General features: G+C 37.4%; 1 protein-coding gene and 1 non-coding gene across 34 annotated transcripts in view; both read left to right on the top strand.

Moving 5' to 3' along the window:
- The first annotated feature begins 28 nt into the window (after positions 1-28).
- Positions 29-20,065, top strand: part of Pbrm1 (polybromo 1) — a 90,546-nt gene continuing 70,509 nt past the window's right edge. For 20 of the 33 annotated variants that reach the window (XM_071618725.1, XM_071618729.1, XM_071618690.1 and 17 more), the window contains exons 1-9: positions 29-168; positions 2,875-3,000; positions 4,629-4,781; positions 5,711-5,808; positions 8,844-8,991; positions 9,806-9,949; positions 13,399-13,515; positions 16,420-16,488; positions 19,154-19,252. In XM_071618725.1, coding sequence (XP_071474826.1) covers positions 2,953-3,000; positions 4,629-4,781; positions 5,711-5,808; positions 8,844-8,991; positions 9,806-9,949; positions 13,399-13,515; positions 16,420-16,488; positions 19,154-19,252 — 876 coding nt within the window. In that variant the 5' untranslated portion in view covers positions 29-168; positions 2,875-2,952. Of the gene's footprint in view, positions 169-379; positions 489-2,874; positions 3,001-4,628; positions 4,782-5,710; positions 5,809-6,906; positions 6,996-8,843; positions 8,992-9,805; positions 9,950-13,398; positions 13,516-16,419; positions 16,489-19,153; positions 19,253-20,065 lie in introns of those variants that run through there. The other 13 variants (XM_071618722.1, XM_071618704.1, XM_071618720.1 and 10 more) reach the window with 6 other exon arrangements.
- On the top strand, positions 15,789-15,862 carry Trnaa-ugc (transfer RNA alanine (anticodon UGC)). The gene has a single exon. It is a non-coding gene; the product is annotated as a tRNA-Ala (tRNA).

Raw genomic sequence — 20,065 nt, 5'->3', positions numbered from 1 at the left:
GGGCTAGTTTTACGGCAGCGCTGGGAGGGGTGAGGGCAGTGAGGGCGGCGGGTGCCGGAGACGGCAGCGGCCGCGGCCGAAGGAGCAATAGCAGCAGCCGTGGCGGCCACGGGGCGGGGCGCGGCGGTCGGCGACCGCGGCCGGGGCTGCAGGCGGCGGAGCGGCTGGGTAAGGCCGGGCCTGGGACGGGCGGGGCCGTTTCCCCTCGGCCAGCCGCCGGGCCTTTGTGTGGGCCCGGGCGGGCGGGAGCCGCGGTGGAGGCCCCGCCCCGGCCGTAGAGACGCGCCGGTCGAGCCGGGCGCGGGCGGGGCGGGGCGGGGCGCGGCGCGGCGCGGCGCGGCGGCGGCGGGCCTCGGGACGGGCCCCGGAGCCTTGCCGCACCTGCCGGCCGGGACAAAGGCGCGCCACTGCCCGGAAATTCCCCGCGCCCCTCTTTCCCGCTCGTCGCCAGGCAGCTTCAAAGCTGTCAACGTTTCCCTTAGTCCCCGGTACGAGTGACAGGTCGGGAAAGTCCTTCATTTTCTCCGCCTTTCAGGGCCTTCTTTTTTTTGTTGTGTCTTGACGGTTCGACACAAACTCTTCTAATGACTTTTCTTGTCGTATAATTGTTCAAAACCGTGTACTTTTATTAGTGGGACTTATTTTTATAGTAAGGCCAGATATTTGAGCTTCTCATCTGCAACACCAGAAAGAATCGAGGTTTTGTAAACTATTTGCTGGTTTTAAAATATTTTTTCATCTCAGAGTTTTCATTACTTTCTGAAAGGGAAGCATAGTCTTTTATTATAAAAAATAACATTGGCTTTACAAATGAGGAATAATACATACTAGAGTGGATGTAGAAATTCTCAACTATAAAAGCATATGTTGGGGCAAAACATTTTAATCCAGACTCCACAAAAAAGTTTCTAGATATTTTTTCTTTTATTTAGTTGTAATCTTTTTCTGAAATATGATTTGGAAGTAAATTGGACAGAGGAGTATAATTTTTGCTTTAGGAATTGTTTACACATCGACCATATTTTGAATTTAAGAGAAAATGGAAGATTGGAAAGTATCTTTTTAGAAGTGTTTTAGAACTTCTTAAAACAGTTACAAATATGTGTGGGTGAATGGAAGGGCCTTCACCACTTTCTTTGGCTTTAGGAGTATACCACAAATAAGAATACTTTACCAAAGTCTGCAAGGTAAACAAATTGTAGTTTGTTTATACAATAGCTGTGATCAAGCCATCAAATATCACAAAGAAGAATGTTGACTTTGAAGAATCTATTCTAAGTTAAAACACAGGCTACAAAATAATTTATATGGTTTGTTAACACTTTTTTTTTTTAAAGGTTACTAAGGCATAGATAAATACAAAAAGCTCTGAATGCCAATAGAAGGGTGGTTTTTCTCTGAGTAGAAGAATTGAAGGTGTTTTGGGTTTTTACCTGAGTATTTTGTTTTTCAAGATTTTGTTTTAGGCATGTATTACAGTCCTAAATATCACTAGAAGCACAGAAGAATACTGAAAGTCTTATAAACTATCAAATATACTTTTTGATTATACTGAGTTAATATTTTCCCACGTGTACATTATAGTCTTTACTGCCCACTATAAATTATCATTGGTAGTAAAACTTTTGGACTTGTAACTTAAACAAGGCCATCTTAAAACCTGGAATTAACTTCAGAATCTCTTTCTTTCCTGTTCATGAAAAAAGAATTTCTGAAGGAATGCTTACAGACCTTTTTAAACTATTCAAATAAACTTTAATTTTAAAGGTCCTGCTTAAGCTCCACTTTAAATACTTTTATTTAAAAGGTACATTGAGCGTCCAGCCTGTACCCAATGCTATTCTCCAGGACAGGATTACAAAAATAAAGGAGACCCTGCTCTTGTGCCTGCAGACTCCGTAATCCTAGAGTTAAGCTTTGAAGTGTCAAGGTGATTTCATGTGTATATGGTCTTAATAATTCATATATGTACATATATATATACACACACATATATATTTTACTGTTCTCACATTAGGAGTGAAGAAACAGATCTGAGAGGTTGTGACTCAGGCAATATCAAACATAATTAGAGGTGGAAGATCTGAGACACCTAATCTTTCAGCATAGGTCCTGTTACTTTTCCCACCTTAGAACATTGCCTTTGTTACCAAACTTCCAAATTACTCTTTGGATTAAAAGAAGTTTTTAAATTATCTTTCAGTTGCATCATTTTCGTATCTTACCAAATAATGATTCAAGGATTTTTGGATATTGCATTATCTAAACTACATACACTGGTAATTACTTTTTTTTTGGTCATTTGATCTCAATGGATAATTTATAAAAGTAATTGTGAACTATCAAAATAGTTGAAGACTAAATTCATGTGATGTCTTTCCAATACAGATAGGACTTTCAGGAAAAATTTGTCTTTCTCTGAATTTTGGGACAGTGGGGCATTTTTCTAGATTCTGCTCACATGAGCCATTCTGGGTTTGTTCCAGCTTACCAACACTTGGTGTCACATGTGAGCCTCCCACATGTGTTCACTCTCCATTCCAGCTCTGTGATTGAACTCTGCTCTTATTGACTAGGGGGCAGTTGGGCAGACATGCTTCATTCCTGGAATTGACAGTCGTTCCATGTGAGTGAAGGGGAGTCTCAGTGAGACATCTTTCAGTATATGAAAGCATTTGGTTTTAAGATGGAAGATATGTCAGGTACTGTTGGTGCCTGAGCCTTTGCAGCAGTTTGATAGGTGTCAGACAACTGATATGCCTGTTTTCTCTATCTTTCTATAGCAGTTCTATTTGAATGTTTTCTATGTACTCATTTTTACTTTTTCTGACCCTTCTTTTCTATTTCCCCTTTCTCTGCCTTATTCTTTTTCAGTTTTGAATATACTAACACTGAATCAGCACTTCTAAAGCCCTGCCTTCTCTCACTGGCTTCAGTTGGCCTTCAGACATAATGAGGAGACTGGCTTTTCGAGGCGCTGGTTGTGCTCTGGTAAAGCTGGTAAATTACTGATCATCTAAACCCTTTTCCTTTTGTTCCTTGCCTTTTCCCTTCCACCTTTCTTAAATCCTTTCCAAAAAGAGTCCCTCCTGTGTTCATGAAATTCACCTGTGTCCTTGTCATAGCTTATTTACAAAGGATTGGTTCTTAATTTTTTCTACTTAAAAGAACTGAGGCCAGTTTATCAGCCTTTTATAAAATGAACAAAAATCAAACACAACTTGATTTTTCTTGGCCTAAGCTTTTGGGAGGTTTTAGCCACTTTTAGCCAACTTCAAACTCTGATATCCCATATAATAGACAAAAGCCTAGAGGAAGGAATATCATCACAGTAGGTTCTGTTTTAAATACCAGGAGAACTTCTTTAGAGGAAGAAATGAGACTCTGTTTGTCTCTGTTGCTTACCAGGATTTTTTGTTTTACTCTATTTTCTATTTCTGGAAGATCCCAGGCTTCTCTCTCCATACTACTGGCAGCCAGTGCTCTGTGGTTCCTATTCATTCATGGTTTCCTGAAATGGAAGGTTAATGAGTAAAACTGGGATCTTTTTTTCTTTTAGCTTTAGTAAAAGACTTTTGAAATCATAATGTGCTGTTAGATACTGTTGCTAAATTGTATAAGCATTGTAGAACTTTCTTGGATGGATAACCTTTCCGTGTATCAATATCAGATCATTTTAATGGTTGTATTTCTTATGTTATAGTCAAATTAACATATTTGTAAGGTTGTGTTAAGATTAGTTTCTTAGCAGTTGGTCAGAAACTGAGAGCAAATATTTATGTGTTTCTGAACCTTCAAGCAGGATTTAAAAGCTCATGTATGAGGTGCTTTTCCAGATAATTTAATGAGAGTAAAGCTTTGATTTCAAATTTTGAGGCTTAGAATATGTCATATAATTGAAAGGGAGGTTAGTCTGGATTACTAGAAGAGTTTCACAGCACAGTTTTGCTACTTCAGGAATGACAAGACACGTTAACAGCATTAGCAGGGGTATATCTTGTGGGTCCTGCTGTAACAAATGGGAAAAATTCATTTTCTGGGTTATTAATTTCTGAATACATCTGCAATGCTTGAAAGATAATTGTCTTCTCTCCCTTACTTTCTCCCCCCGCCTTTTTTATACTATTCATTTGCCTTAGGCACTACTTTCTAGTCTTCTCCACATTGTGGCCCATTTGGAGAATAATCATAAGTAGCCTCCAGCAGGGATGACATTGGGGCCTCTGTACCCCAGATCTACCCAGCTGTCTCAGAGGCTCAGGGATCAATACCTCTAGTACACTGTTGTACCTCTATGTGGTGGATTGGAAAACTCCAGTCCAGAGTAAATCTGGGGCCAGAAGTGGTTGAGTCATTCAGAATGGGTGATATACAAATGAGTATACTTCTGTTGAATTTTTTCATCAAAGTTTAAAGTGTAGCATTCTGGTAAGTAAAGAGGCTGAAACGGTGAAGTCCAGGACTTGAATTAAAAAAAATGAAAAAGAGCTTATAGCTAATTAAACTCCTTTGCCTCAGTTAAAATATCCTTTTAGATGAAGCAGTAATTTGATAGTAGGCAGCCAGTTGAGGGGCTTGTCGGCAGAGTCAAAATTTAAATGTAAGAACATGGAAATTATTTCTTACAGAAGAAGTTGGATTCCATGGGTTCCAAGAGACGAAGAGCTACCTCCCCTTCCAGCAGTGTCAGCGGGGACTTTGATGACGGGCATCATTCTGTGTCTACACCAGGCCCAAGCAGGAAAAGGAGGAGACTTTCTAATCTTCCAACTGTAGATCCTGTGAGTAACTTGGGTCACACAGTTTCTACCTGATTTCCTTACTCTTTCTTTTATGGTGAAATAGTTCAGATTCCTCTCTGCTTCTTTCCTCTGGCTTCATCTTTTAACTTTTCTCTTATGAAAAGTATTTGTTTAGCCACAAGTTCATTGGTAATTATATTATTTAGTATTGTGAAACATTGAGTATCATTATGTCATTTAATAAAATGAATGCTTGCTATGTGATGGGTACTGTTCTGGTAATTGGGCTATAGCTTTTTTGTGTGAGGCAAGCCCATTTTTCATGTAGAGCTTAGTTAGCTTTCAATATAGGAGAAGCAGAATTTACATATTAACATTGTTCTGCAAGTAAACAAGTAAATGCCCATAGTAGTGATAAATACTAAGAAGAAATGTTTGGGTGGTTGGAGTTGTTTTGGCCCGAATCTTCTGGAGGATTCTCTATGATGAGCAGGTACCAATCCTGCAGAGTGGCAGGACCAGGGATAGGTTTGATATGTTGTCATTACAGAGAGATGGAAAGGAGTGCTGTGTGCAGTGGCACACACCTATAATTCCAGCTACTTTGGAGGCTGAGGCAGGAAGATTGCATGTTTGAGGCCATCCTGGGCAACTTGGTGAGACCCTATCTCAAAATAAACATTTTAAAAAGGGCTGCACATGTACTTCAATGGTAGAGTGCTTGCCTAACATGCAACAAGTCCCTGGGTTCAATCCCTAGTACATGAAGAAAGGAAGAGAAAAAATGAAAATGGTCAGGTAGGAGGAGACTGGTGAGCTTCACTCAACCATGGCATATAAGACCTTTGGGTTCTCATCTGATAATTTGGGGATTTATCCTTCCTCTTCTCTATTTGCCTTTGTGGGTGTGTTTTTGTTGAAGAGTAATTGATATTTTTTGGTAATTTGTTTCCTCTTTGTACATGTAGATTGCTGTTTGCCATGAACTCTACAACACCATCCGAGACTATAAGGATGATCAGGGCAGACTCCTCTGTGAGCTCTTCATTAGGGCACCAAAGCGAAGGTGAGTTGGAAGTACATCAGTACACTGGGAGGATTTGTTGGAGGGTCCATGTTTAAAGTTGTTTGATGATTGAGTTTTCCTTTGGAAGGAATGGCTTAAAAGATATGGGAGTCCATTCTTAGTCCTAGTTGTCAGGATATAGTAAGGCTTTTCAATTTTAGTAAAAAACATAATATAAAATTTATAGTCTTTACTATTTTTAAGTACATACTAAGGGTCAAGTATATTAACATTATTCTGCAACAGCCTCCAAAAATTGTTTCATATTCCAAAACTAAAACGTTATACCAGTTAAACAATTTCCCATTTCTCCTACCTTTCAGCTCCTTGACAACCACCATTCTGCTTTCTGTTTGTGTGATTTTAACTGCTTTAGATACTTCTATGAGTAGAATCATACAGTGTTTGTATTTTTTATAATTAGCTTATTTCATTTAGCATAAGGCCTTCAAGACTATTCATCTACACTGTAGCATGTAATAGGTTTCCTTTCTTTTTAAGACCTACTAATAGTCCATTGTGTATGAATATCACATTTTGTTTATTCTTGTGTCAATGGGCTCTTGAGTTGCTACTTAGGTTCTTGCTAAGTAATTCAGGGCCTTGCTAAGTTGCTGAGACTGGTCTTGAACTTGTAATCCTCCTGCCTCAGCCTCCTAGTCGCTGGGATTATAGGCGTGCATCACCACTCCTGGCTGCTGCCTGCTCTCAACCAGCAGGCTAGTGCTATGGGTGTCTCTGTGGAATGCATGCTCTCTCGGACATTAATTGGAGATTAATTAATTAATTAATTGTTTAAGGGTACATAATTTGTGACTCTCTTTTTGAGACTTAGTGTTGGTTAGCATATTAGGTTACTTGTACATTCAATTTAACAAAGTTGAAACAAAAGGAATTTCTTGTGTACAAGTCCTCTCTGAAGTCTTAAGGTCTCAAGTACTATTTCTTTGTTCTGGTGTTCTGGGGTATCTCCCTTTTCTGTGTGGTCTAATAAGAATGTGGCATACTTTGGGGTTTTGTTGTTGTTTGTTTGTTTTTAGTACTGGGATTGAATCCAGGGATGCTTTACCACTGAGTCATATCCCCATTCCTTTTTAGTTTTTGAGACAGGACCTTGCTGAGTTGCTGAGGCTGGCTTCACACTTGTAATCCTCCTGCCTCAGCCTCCCAGGTTGCTGGGATTACAGGTGTGTACTACCAAATCTGGCAGACTTCAGTTCTTATATTTGTCAGAACCTAGCTGTAGTGAAGCTGAAGGCTATTGTCTTTAGTAGCCATACAGCAGCTAAGAATGCAGTATCATCCTAGAAGGGAAAATGGACTTGAGCAGGCTCTGCACATCAGGGCCACTGTTTCTCAGTATTCTGGTTTAAACATCAATTGTAGTTGGAATGAATTCTGAGTTGGATTGGAATTGTTCCTATTGGTATGAATTCATGGTTTCCAAAATATGTAAATAAGTGTGTGTGTTTTCCCTAGCTCCGTGTCATGAGACAACTTGGAAGCAGCAACACCCCAGTAGCAATGAACAAGTTAGTACAACCTAGTCCTCAGATTTGTTTTTTAAATGCTATGTATCATTGATAGGAATCAGAGTTCCTTGGGGAAAACAGTTGATTTCCAGGGGATGGGGCAGAGGAAGTGCAAAATGAACCTGGAACATTATATTGTGCCAGGAAATACGCAAGTGCTCATAGGGTGATGAGAACTTGTCAGAAGGACATAGAAAATAGAAGCCTAAGCCAGGTATGGTGGCGCACACCGTAATCTCAGTGACTTGGAAGGCTGAGACAAGATGATTGCAAGTTCAGAACAGCCTCATCAACTTAGTGAGAAAATAAATAGGGGGCTGGGGTTGTGGCTCAGTGGTAGAGTGCTTGCCTAGCATGCATGAGGCACTGGGTTCACTCCTCAGCACCACATAAAAATAAAATAAAGATATTGTATCCACCTAAAACTAAAATAAATATTAAAAAAATAAATGAAATAAATAGAAAAATGGTATTGTATCCGTCTATAACTAAAAATATTTTTTCAAAAAGGATTATAACATGTTAAACAAGGTCCCATGAGAGATTAAAGCTTCAATGATCATGAAATTCTTTGTATGTTACAGCTCATCTCTTAACATTTCTAGAAAGGAGCTAAATACCCCTGTGGAAGAATTTTTTTTAACCAGCACTGGGGATTAAACCCAGGGCCTTATATATGCTGGACAAATGCTCTATCCCTGAGTTACATCCTAGCCCTGTGGGAAAAATTGAGAAAACCAAATTATTTTTCAGAAAGTTTACTTGTTTTATGAAACACAGTATGGAAAAAATCAAGAAGTAATAATAAACATCCATGAATCTAAATCTGAGAAATTACCTTGGGATTTACCATCATAATTGCTTTTGAAATTCCTTTGTGTCCCTCACTATCCCTGCCGTCCAGTATATACATAATCCTGAATTTTGGGGTTATTATTCTCATACCTTTTTTTTAAAAAAACATTCTGGTCATGTTTAGATGGATCTTACTATCCTTTTATCCTTAAGCCAACTTTCTCCTTTGTAACTTAAGTGATTGATATTAAAGCAACATAGGTATCAGATACTTGTTAGTTATTGACAAGAAAATATTTTGTGGTCACTAACCAGAGAAAAATAAGCCTTTTTTTAAGTGTAGAGAGTTTTGAAATGTGTCTTTTCCCAGCTACTTTGAAACACCATGAAAGGTTATAAGAAAATACCATTTACATGGGTTTAGGGCTGGAACCCTAAACCTTAGATATTTCATTTATAATGAATATTGTATAAAAATTCATCATGGACATTACTGTAGGTTTTTATATTAATAATATATTTAAAAAGGAGCATACCTGCATCTTGCTTTTGTTATTCCCCTTTTATTCTAATAATGGGAATGAGATTGATGTCAGATTCTAATTTGGTCTGTCATTTAGAATGTTGGAAGTTACTACAGATAGTTTTGAAATATATTTTTTGTATACTTTTGGATTAATAGTATTAAAAAAATTTAAATTATAACAGAAATCAACCAGACTATTATGAAGTGGTTTCTCAACCCATTGACTTGATGAAAATCCAACAGAAACTAAAAATGGAAGAGTATGATGATGTTAATCTGCTGACTGCTGACTTCCAACTGCTTTTTAACAACGCAAAGGCCTATTATAAGGTAAGAAAGCATCAAATTTGGAAACTATTCAGTTTGGTAATTCCCTAGCTTTCTAATATTACCAGTCTGGCGTTGAGTAGTGCTTTCTCTTTATGGTTGAATTCATACTTCTCTTAGTAGAGACTGAACACTAATGATTATGAGGCATTCTTGTTCCTTTTAAAAGTATCTGCTCAAGTCTTTTGCCCATTTTTCTCTTGGGTTGTAGGGGATTGAACCCTATGCAATTTCCCACTGAGCTACACCCCCAGGTCCTAATTTTCATAGTATCTTCTGGTGAACAGAAGTTTTTTTATTTTAATGTAATCAAATTTATCAGTCTATATTTTTGAATGAGATGTAATTTATACATTCTCTTTAAACCGTAGAATTCAAGAATTTTTAGTTATTCACAAACCCATATAGCCATACACTTAATTTCTCAGAAGAGGGATTGAGGCCCTCATATTTTCTTTTCTTTTTTTTTTAAAGGAAGCTCATACAGTTCTTTTTTTTTTTTTTGAGAGAGAGAGAGAGAATTTTTTATTATTTATTTTTTAGTTTTTCGGCGGACACGATATCTTTGTTTGTATGTGGTGCTGAGGATAGAACCCGGGCCGCACACATGCCAGGCGAGAGCGCTACCGCTTGAGCCACATCCCCAGCCCCCTCATATTTTCTAATCATAAGAATTTTAAAATGTGTGATTATAGAGTTTTCAAAGTTGTGCCTTAAAATACTAGCCTCTGCTGGTACAAGATGTTTTAAAGGTAGCAATTGATTTATAGTAAAATACTAAAGTGATTTTGTTTTTTCCCTCTTTGCTAATGTACAGCCAGATTCTCCTGAATATAAAGCTGCTTGCAAACTCTGGGATTTGTATCTTCGAACAAGAAATGAGTTTGTTCAGAAAGGAGAAGCAGATGATGAAGATGATGATGAAGATGGACAAGACAATCACGGCGCAGTGACTGAAGGAGTAAGTGTATAGCTGGAACCAGTCATGGATGGGCTGTGGGAAGGTGGATGGGGCACTTACCTGTGATTCCCTCTGGGCCATTGTGGGAAGCTGGACTGACTTCCTGTGCTGTTTTGTTGTATTAGTTAACTGGGTAAATGGACAATTCTCTCAGGTGGAGAGCCCAGCTCCAATTTCAAATGATCCTGGATGTTCTGGACAGTGTGTTTCATGCATGGTTGTTTTTATGAATTGCTTTTATATTAATGCATGTTTTATGCACAGTTTTAAAGAGAATCTTGGTGTTATTGAGGACCAATCCAACATTGCTGGACATAAGACATTATGTAGGGTAGTCATTGTTTTGATTATAAAAATCAATAGAATCACCTTAGGAATACTTTTATGGGTTAGAGTGGTTACTGTTCTTAGGACTTGCCAGGAGTGCTTCTGCTTCATGAATTCCGTAATTGATCTGTGCTTCATTTGGTTTTCCCTGTGACTGGCTCTTTTTTATTATTCTAATGTTAGTTAAAAATAGTGTCAACCAAGAGAGAACTTTCCTGATTCCCCCATCCAAATCGCTGTACATTCTCTCTTTTCACCCTCACCTGCCCCAATGTTTCATTGTTATTTCCTGTGTTCTTCCCTTTTTATTACTATATGTGAAATAACTTATTAGTTAACGTGTCTATTTTCTGTCTTCCCCTAAGTACAATGATAACTTATCAAAGAGTAGCATTTGGGTTTTTTTTGGGGGGGGCGGGTACTAGGGATTAAATTCAGGGGCACTTGACAGGGTCTCACTGAGTTGCTCAGCACCTTGCTTTTACTGAGGCTGGGTTTGAACTTGCTCTTCCTACCTCAGCCTCCCACCTGAGCCTCCCGAGCCACTAGAATTACAGGTGTATACCACCGTGCCCCACAAAGGGTAGCATCTTGTTCACCTATTCCTGGCATCAAAACTATGCCTGACATGTAGATACTGGTAAATATTTGCTTAATGAAAACATTCAAAAAGGGGGAAAAAATAGTGGGGGGAATTAGAACTCTCTTCTGCAACTGTATTGTAAAAAAAAATGCACAAATTGGGAGTTCATAACCAACTTGAATCTAATGTATGAAATATGATATGTCAATAGCTTTATAATGTTTTGAACAACCAATAAAAAAATAAATTAAAAAAAAATGCACAACACAGAGCATTCCACTTTTTCTATAAGTCACCTAGATAGACCTTTTGTTGAAACTCCAATACAGAAATAAGCAGTGGTGGCTGAAGTTCTCAAAACTACTACTTAGAGTCTCAAAATAAGTTGCGAGGTACCACATTAAGTTCTTTGAAGAAATTAAGTGATTGGAATTATATAGAAAACAGTTAATAATAGGGATTCCCTGGAATTTTACTTTCTGCAGTGTGTACAGGGTAAGCAACTTAACCCAGGCTTTCTTGGGCTGAACATTTGATTTGATTTCTAAAGCCCAGCCTTACTTCAGCATCCACAGCTCTAGTCAGAAAACAAAAGTGCCTATATTTACTTATTTATTTTATGTGTATAATAGATGAAAAATTGGAGGATCTTGCACATTTATATTTATGCTTTCCAAACTTTTTTAGCCTAAGGGTTTTATGAACAGGGAAGGAATCTTCAAGCTTCTAATTTTTCAATCAGTGATTTCCTTGGAGTTTTCCTGATTGTTGGAAAGATCATATGAATATATTCACATACCTCGTTTCATTTGTCATCAGCAATATCCAGAGTAGCAGGTTGTATGGGAGGAAAAGAGTCTCTTAACTACAGAACAAAACATTCCTGTTAGAAGCAAACTCTGATACCATGGTTCAGCCACAACACAAATGGCTTAAACACGGGAATTTCAGTTTACTTTCAGCAGGATCATGATGGTTCTCTGAGCTTGTATACTTGGAAGTTTTGACCAAATCATACATCTTACATGTTAAATATTTTCCAGGTGTTTGTTATTGCCAGGCCTGAGTGACTTAGAGCCCTCTCTGTCAAATTGAGACCACACCGAATAAAAAAGGTTTCTGTTGGTTTTGGACAAAAATACCAAATGTTTTTATAATTTAAACCATAATAACCATTAATATTTCATCTGCACAAAATATGGTTTGGACTTGTAGTACTATTTAATATAAACCTGGACTGTAGAAACTTACTTCAAACTTGGACTTTACCTGGCCAATTACTCTTTGGGATGTATACTTGCCTGTGTTGAAACAGTAACTAAGCTAGGTATAAACCAATCTGTTTAAGAGCTGAAATGGTATGAATCAGTTTAATCTCCATTCACTTTTTTTTTTTTTTTTGGTGAGGGGTACCAGAGATTAAACCCTGAGGCTCTTAACCCCTAAGCCATATCGTCACCCTTTTTTTTTTTCCCCCTAATGTTTTATTTTGAGATAGGGTCTCACTAAGTTGCTAAGGGCCTTGCTAAGTTGCTGAGGCTGCTTTGACCTCCTGAGGCACTGAGATTTCAGGTGTGTGCCACCACACCCAGCCTCCATTCACTTTTTTTTTTGGAGGGATGGGTATTGGGGATTGAACTTGGGGACACTCAATCCCTGAGCCACGTCCCCAGCCCTGTTTTGTATTTTATTTATAGTCAGGGTTTCACTGTGTTGCTTAGTGCCTTGCTGTTGCTGAGGCTGGCTATGACCCATTATCCTCCTGTCTCAGCCTCCCAAGCTGCTGAGATTACAGGCATGCACCATCATGCCTAGCTCCATTCACTTTTGATATAACTTGAATTCAATTGTTAGTCCTGGTGGAGAACCCAGTGGTTAATAGCATGTAATCATAATTTTATATAATATGTAGTCATTGTGCTACTGGAATACCATGACTCTAGTGGATGTGAACAGTAGATGTATAAATGGCTAAGTATTGTGGGGCATATTTTCCCAAGTTCAGTTGCTCAGACCATAAAAAGATGCATTTTGATCAATTCATACCTATGGTACTTGAAATTTGCTTTCATTATGTTACTGTGGAGTCGGCACGACTGTAATCCTAGCTACTTGGGAGTCTGAGGCAGGAAGATTGCAAGTTTGAGGCCAGCCTTAGCAACTCAGACCTTCTCTTCTCATAGAAAAAGGACTGGAGGTGTAGCTCAGTATTAGAGCACCATGTTCGATCCCCAATAATACACACACACAAAAAAAAAAAAAAGAAGAAGAAGAAAGTGTTACTGTGGAAGAGTCAGAAAGGAACTGATCCAAGAGATTTAGTTTCAGAAATAATGTAGAAATCTCATTAGTTTCTTACAGGCCATTCTGGAGATACAACCCATGTCCATCAATCAGAGCATTTCTGTGGTATTCTAGAAACTTGAACTTAAAAGTTGATCTTTTGAATTTACTTTGTAATCTTAGAAGCAGTTTAATTTTTGGCATGTATTTATTGATTCTGTTACAAAGTATTTTTCTCTCTCCCTGCGTCTCCTAGTCTTCTCCAAGTTACCTTAAAGAGATCCTGGAGCAGCTTCTTGAAGCCATTGTTGTAGCCACAAATCCATCAGGACGGCTCATTAGTGAACTTTTTCAGAAACTGCCTTCTAAAGTGGTAAGTGATATGATTAAACACAGATGAATTAAGGTGATAAATTTTTTTTAAGTATTTCAAGAATTTTATTATTAGTGAATAGAGTAAGATTAAAAGGAACATGTTGGAAGTGTCCAGGATATCCTCCTCGTGACCTCAGCAGCAAGCAGAGAACATGGTCTGTCATTTTACTTGAACACAGTGTTGTTTTTTAAAAGGTAATGATTTTGTCAGTCTGTCTGTCGCTGGGGGTGGAGGGCCAGATCTTGCTGTGTTGCCCAAGCTGGTCTCAAACTCATGGGCTATTTTTTGATTGCCATTCTTTTTTGTTATTATTTGTTATATTTATTGTGATAAAATATATGTAACATAAAACTTACCATTTTAGCCATTTTTAAATGTACAGTTCTTTGGCATTAAGTTCATTTACATTGTTGTGTAATCATCACTACTGCCCGCCCATCTGCAGAACTTTTCATCTTCCAAAATTGAAACTTCCTACCCATTAAGTAACAAATCCACTTCCCTACTCTTTCAGCCCCTGGCAACCACCATTCTACTTTCTGTCTTTTATGATTTTACTATTGAGGGGATCTTATATAAGAGGAACCATACAGTGTTTGTCCCTCTGTTGACTGGCTTGTTTCACTTACCACAATGTCTTCAGGGTTCATCCACGTTGTAGCATGTGTTAGGATTTCCTTCTTTTTTAATGATGAGTAAATCCATTATAATGGTATACCACATCTTGTTCATGCATTCATCTGTGAATGGACACACGAGTTGCTTCCATGTTTTAGCTATTGTGAATCATGTTGATATGAAGATGGGTGTACTAATATCTCTTCAGGACCCTGCTTTCACTTTGGAATATTTACCCATAGGAAAATTTTCTGTAGCATATTGTAATTTTTTACTTTTTTGAGGAATCACCATATTATTTTCTTAAAATTTTAAATCATACAATGAAAGTAATCATTATATCTTTCTAATCAAATCCACACCTAGAATAGCAGTGATCATACGCTTGCTTTCTGTCATAACTGTCCTACAGCCATTGAAGATGCATCTTTAAATAACCAATTTTATCGGTGACTGATGTATTCTCTCATCAGTCAGCAAGTACTTCTTGCATATCTATGACATGTTGGGTGTCTACATGGCAGTAACACAAAGGTAAATATGCCATGGTCCCTGTTCTCAAGAAAATCAGGTAGTGGAGGTGGATAAAAGAAGAAATGATCACAGTGGGGGTTAAATCTATAGTGGAGTCCTTCTGAAAATATACTCTTACTTAGAAATATTAGAATTCTGGGACCATGAAAGTTTTTGTGGTTTCACAGGCAATGATATGAGTTACATCTGTAACCGTGTTAATTGTCTCTTGTATGTGAAACTATAAAGGGTTCTTTCTGATCCTTTAAAAGCTTTCACTTTCTAGAAAATCTTCTTTGTAGAGTGAGAAAGTATGCGAGGCAAAATATGTAATCAGCTCTCTAGGAAATCAAGGAGCGCTAAGGGAGGAAGAACTTCCTCTCACCTTGCCTTCTGAGGAAAGAGAAAATTTCCTTTTTTACAAATAAAAAAGTTTAGGTGTTTATTTTATCATTAAAGAATAATCTTGGAAACAACCCAAATGCTCATTAATAGACAAATGAATAAGCAAAGAAATTGTTTATTCAAACAATAGAATATTATTCAACCTTAAAAAGGGAGGAGATTCTGAAACATCCTACAACATGGATGAATCTTGAACATAAGCCAATGAAATAAACAAATCACAAAAGGATGAATAATGTATGACTCCTCTTGTATTAGGTTCTTGGAATAGTGAAAGAGACAAAAAGTAGAATGGTGATTGCTATGAGGGTAGGGTAGGGGAGAAGCACAGTCCGACTTCCTCTGAACCTCTTGCAACTGCAGTTATTTCCTTCAAGGCACAAAACTTGCAGGAGAGCCTGAGGGTAGTGAATGATTCTAGGCATTGTGAAAGCCTCAGTGGTATCCCCCAACATGTCCAACCCCTGGAGATAAACTAGTATTTGATAAATTAGAAATTACTTATAATTTTGCTTCATTTCTTTCATATAATTTCATTTAAAAATATTTTATTTTGAAAAGCCTTACTTTGATTAAAGCATTAATAAAAGCATTAAGTTAAACATGAAGCAACAAATTTTTATGATTTCTTATAGTTCCTTGTGGAAGTTTATATGAAATATTATATAATTGTTATTTATATTGTAAAATTTAAAAAGCTTATAAAGAGGCCCATTAAGAACTTTTTTCTGGCTGGGGATATAGCTCAGTTGGTAGAGTGCTTGCCTTGCATGCACAAGGCCCTGGGTTCAATCCCCAGTACCACACATACACAAAAAATAACTTTTTTGATTGCTATCTGGGGACCTTAAATTTAGACATTTATGATTCTGTGAATTTAGAATTTTATGTTAAATTGTAGTGTATTAATTGTGTAGAATGTGTAACTGTCAATAAGAGTAAACCCTACAACTTGCTGTTGTATATCTGTTGAATATTTCATTAAGCTTCCCAACCCCCACTCCCCCAGTACTGGGGATTGAACCTAGAGATGCTTTGCCACTAAGCTGTATCCCAACCCTTTTTATTTATTTTGAGGCAGGGTCTCACTAAGATGCTGAGGCTGATCTTGAACTTGAGATCTTTCTTCCTCAGTCTCCTGTCTCTGGGATTACAGGTGTGTGCCACTGCACATGGCTCATGAAGCTTCTTAAAATAACATTGTATTTTGTTTCAGATATAAAAATATACTGTATGTCTTTATATCTGTGAATGTCACAAAGCTGCTCAGTTTCTTGGTTGACAACATATTGTCAGTATGCTTCTTGTTTTTTCATTAGCTAGCTGCTTTCACTCATTGAGCAAACCTGGGTTTTTGTCTTCCAGCAATATCCAGACTATTATGCAATAATTAAGGAGCCTATAGATCTCAAGACCATTGCACAGAGGATACAGGTATGAAGGTGGCCATATGTAATCATATATGGTTTGGAGCAGATTGGCCTATGGACTTAGAGAATTTTAGAAAGCAGGGAAGTGGATATCTCTTTAAGGGTTATTAGTATTATCAAATAATATAAACAAAGTAGTACAACTTGCAGTTTTGGATTAAGGACAAAAATTAGGGCTAGGGGTATAACTAAGTGGTAGAGTGCTTGCATGTTTTGGGGAGGCTATGGGTTGAATCCCCAGCATCAAACAAAACAGAACAAAATTGCTTTAGGGTATCTTAAAATAAACAACAGAATTTCAAGTGCAAATAAATACTATGCTTTCTTTAACCTTCTTCACCTCTTTCCCACTCAGTTTCCCTAGAAATAATAGATGTAGTTCACACCCATATGGACTTGCTATATACCTAGCTCAGTGCTAGGTATATTGGCTAAGTCATTCTTACAATGACTATATGATGTAGATCCTGTTATTCCCATTTTAAATATTATAACACTAAAGTATGGAGATTTGTAGCCAAATAGGTACTAAATAAGTATTACCTAATTGTGAATGTATGATTAGGATTTGCGGTTTGATGATTATATGTTAAGGTAGGTGAATGCAGAAAGATATACATTCTTCCAGAAATCTAGTTTCTAGAGTGGAACTTGCTTCTTTTCCTAGCTCTTCATCTTAACTAGCTGTATCACTTGGGTCATGTGACTGTCTGCTTCCTCTGCTGTATATTGGGTATAGTATAACCACTTGGCTGTGATGATATATGTAAACTGTCTCATGTAGCAACTATTAGATGAGCCCATAATCACTAGGAATCACTCATCTTCCCAGGGTAAGAAGATTACACTACTCCTGGGAGACAAAGCAAAAAGGAGAACAATGTGTTACTTAGTCTCATTGAGTAATGAGAGTGTGGCATGGTGGTTTGCTAAGAGAGAGAAATTTCCTTGGCTCTAAATTTTAAGACAGCAACAAATTAAAGAGTAACAATGTAGTAATTATTGATTCCATAGATACATTTTCACAGAATGTTAAAATTCGGACTAACCAAATTATCATCTGGTTTTGAGGCAGCCCAATAAGTGCACAGAATGCTCACTTTCTGATTCCCTTGGTCTTCATCTATCTAGGGGGAATGATGTTTTCGTAATACTGAAAATCAAATCAGATTTTAAACACCTCTAAGTCAGTCCCAGTCTTCTCTCTTTGACTTTTTGCCTCATCTTGTTCTTTCTTCTGAAGTTCCCAAAATAATATTCTTTTGCCATCATCCTGATCAAGATCCTTGTCATCTTATTTCCAAATTATTGGAATAATCTTTCCTACCTCTCTGATCAAAAAGCTCTCTAGTCACTTTCTATATCTTGCTTCCTAACCCTGGCTTTCTTCCCACTATTCCACAGCTCAGAAACTTAATGTCACTTGTCACAACAACTTGTACCAGTTCCATAATAATAATCAACTCTGGCTACCATAAGCAGAAAAGGAATTTATGAAAAAGGATCGCTTATGAAATTGTTGGAATGAAACACTGGGGAACTACTTTTGGGAAAATAAATAGAACTCAGGGATGTCATGGTACTGCCAAGATTACACACAACCTCCTTGTAGTACAATTGTTATTACTACTGTCATTTGCCACTGTGGGCCCTGCTTAGATTCTCTTCCTCTGCAGGAGTCAGTAAGAATTCCTGCCATTCCCTGGCCATTGCTTTAGTCACTGAAGACCCAAGCACAAATTAGCTTGTCCGTGATTATTTCCCTTTGCCTTGCTGATAGGTTGTGGGTAAAGCAAACTTTTGCCCACTTTCACCGTCATGGTGGGAAGTAGGGCCCTCCCTGTCACCTGTTCTAGGATTCCTTCCAAATAAAACAGGCATTCAAAAGTGTTAGTTCCACATAACAGATAACCATCCAATCTCCATTGCCTGCTTTTTTTGGATTCTGCCTCATTTTGCCTTTGCCTGTCCATACACTTTTGTGCTACAGTTGTACCCTTCCCCACCCTCCCCACTTAAATTGGTTTCTTTCAGTTTCTCTAGAACTTCTTCTTCCTGTGTACTTATATCATTAAGTACATGTATACACATTATATGTGTGTCTTTTACCTAGCATGCATTCCTCCCTCCTTTCCTTTGTAAATTGAGGCAACTATGTGAGTATTTCTAGGTTATTTTGGAACAAGTGAGCTTTAAGATGTGACAGCTCTGGCACAAAAATAGTACATAGAAAATGTTAACCTCTATGCTGGACTGATTTTATAATTTACCTGAGGTGGTCCTAATAACTCAAGGGAGTTTTCCTTCACACTGTTAAGGCCACTTTAGTGAATTAGTATTCATGAAGCACCCAGAACAGAGCTTGGATCATTTGTAAGCATGTGTTGGCTAACTAAAACATTTATCTTACTTATTTTTTTAATTAAGTTTTTTAATGAAAATAATGTAGTTCTGGTTTTGTTACCTATTATAAAAACTTATTTGTAAATGGGTAGTAGGAATAATTTATGAAAGAAAATTACATATTGTTCACATATATACTTTCCAATAAAGTCTTAGACTTATGGTGACAATTTTAAAATATGTGGAGTTATTTTTTAATTAAAGGTTTTACTGATATTTTTTAACATTTATTAAGAGGAACTGCTATGTTTTGTTGTTTACTGTAGAATGGAAGCTACAAAAGTATTCATGCAATGGCCAAAGATATAGATCTCCTAGCAAAAAATGCCAAAACTTATAATGAGCCTGGTTCTCAAGTATTCAAGGTTAGTTTTTTGTTGTTGTTATTTTCATTGATAATAGTAAATACTTTAATTTAGGTTCAATAATTTTTATAACAATTATATTGAGGTATGTCATGTGCCATAAATTTTGCCCATTTGTTTATTTATTTACTTAGGGATTGATCCCAGGGGTGCTTAACCATTGAGCCACATCCCCAGCCCTTTTTAATTTTTGAGATAGAGTCTCACTGAGTTGCTGAGGTTGGCTTTGAACTTGAGATCCTCTTGCCTCAGCCTCCTGAGCCACTGGGATTGCAGGCATACGCCACTTTACCTGGCTCAAATTTCACCCATTTAAATTAAAAGACCCAATTTGATGGATTTTAGTATATTCACAGAGTTAGCAGTCACTCTTTTCCCCCCCACCATCCCCAGCCCTAGGGAACCACCATCTTTTTGTCTTTGTACATGGTAACTATATACTTAACTTTCTAAAGAACCAGCAAACTCTTTTCCAAAGTAGATGTACCATTTTACATTCCCATTAGCGATGTACAAGTGTTGAAATTTTCTACATTCTTACCAACACTTGTTTTCCATTTTCATCCTAATGGGTGTAAAGTAGTATGTTATTATGGTTTCATTTGCCTTTATGTAATGAATAATAATTCATTTTTACATGTGTGTATTGGCCCTTTGTATGTCTTTGGAGAAATGTCTATCCATATCCTTTGCCCTTTTTTTAATTGGGTTACTTCTCTCTTTATTTTTGAGTTGTAGGCGTTCTTTATATATTCTGGATATCATGCCCCTAAGAGATATATGATTTTTGAATATTTTCTCTCATTCTCTTGT

Source organism: Marmota flaviventris, chromosome 1 (genome assembly GCF_047511675.1).
Source record: "Marmota flaviventris isolate mMarFla1 chromosome 1, mMarFla1.hap1, whole genome shotgun sequence".
Lineage (NCBI taxonomy): Eukaryota > Metazoa > Chordata > Mammalia > Rodentia > Sciuridae > Marmota > Marmota flaviventris.
This window is presented reverse-complemented; position numbering and strand designations above follow the sequence as displayed.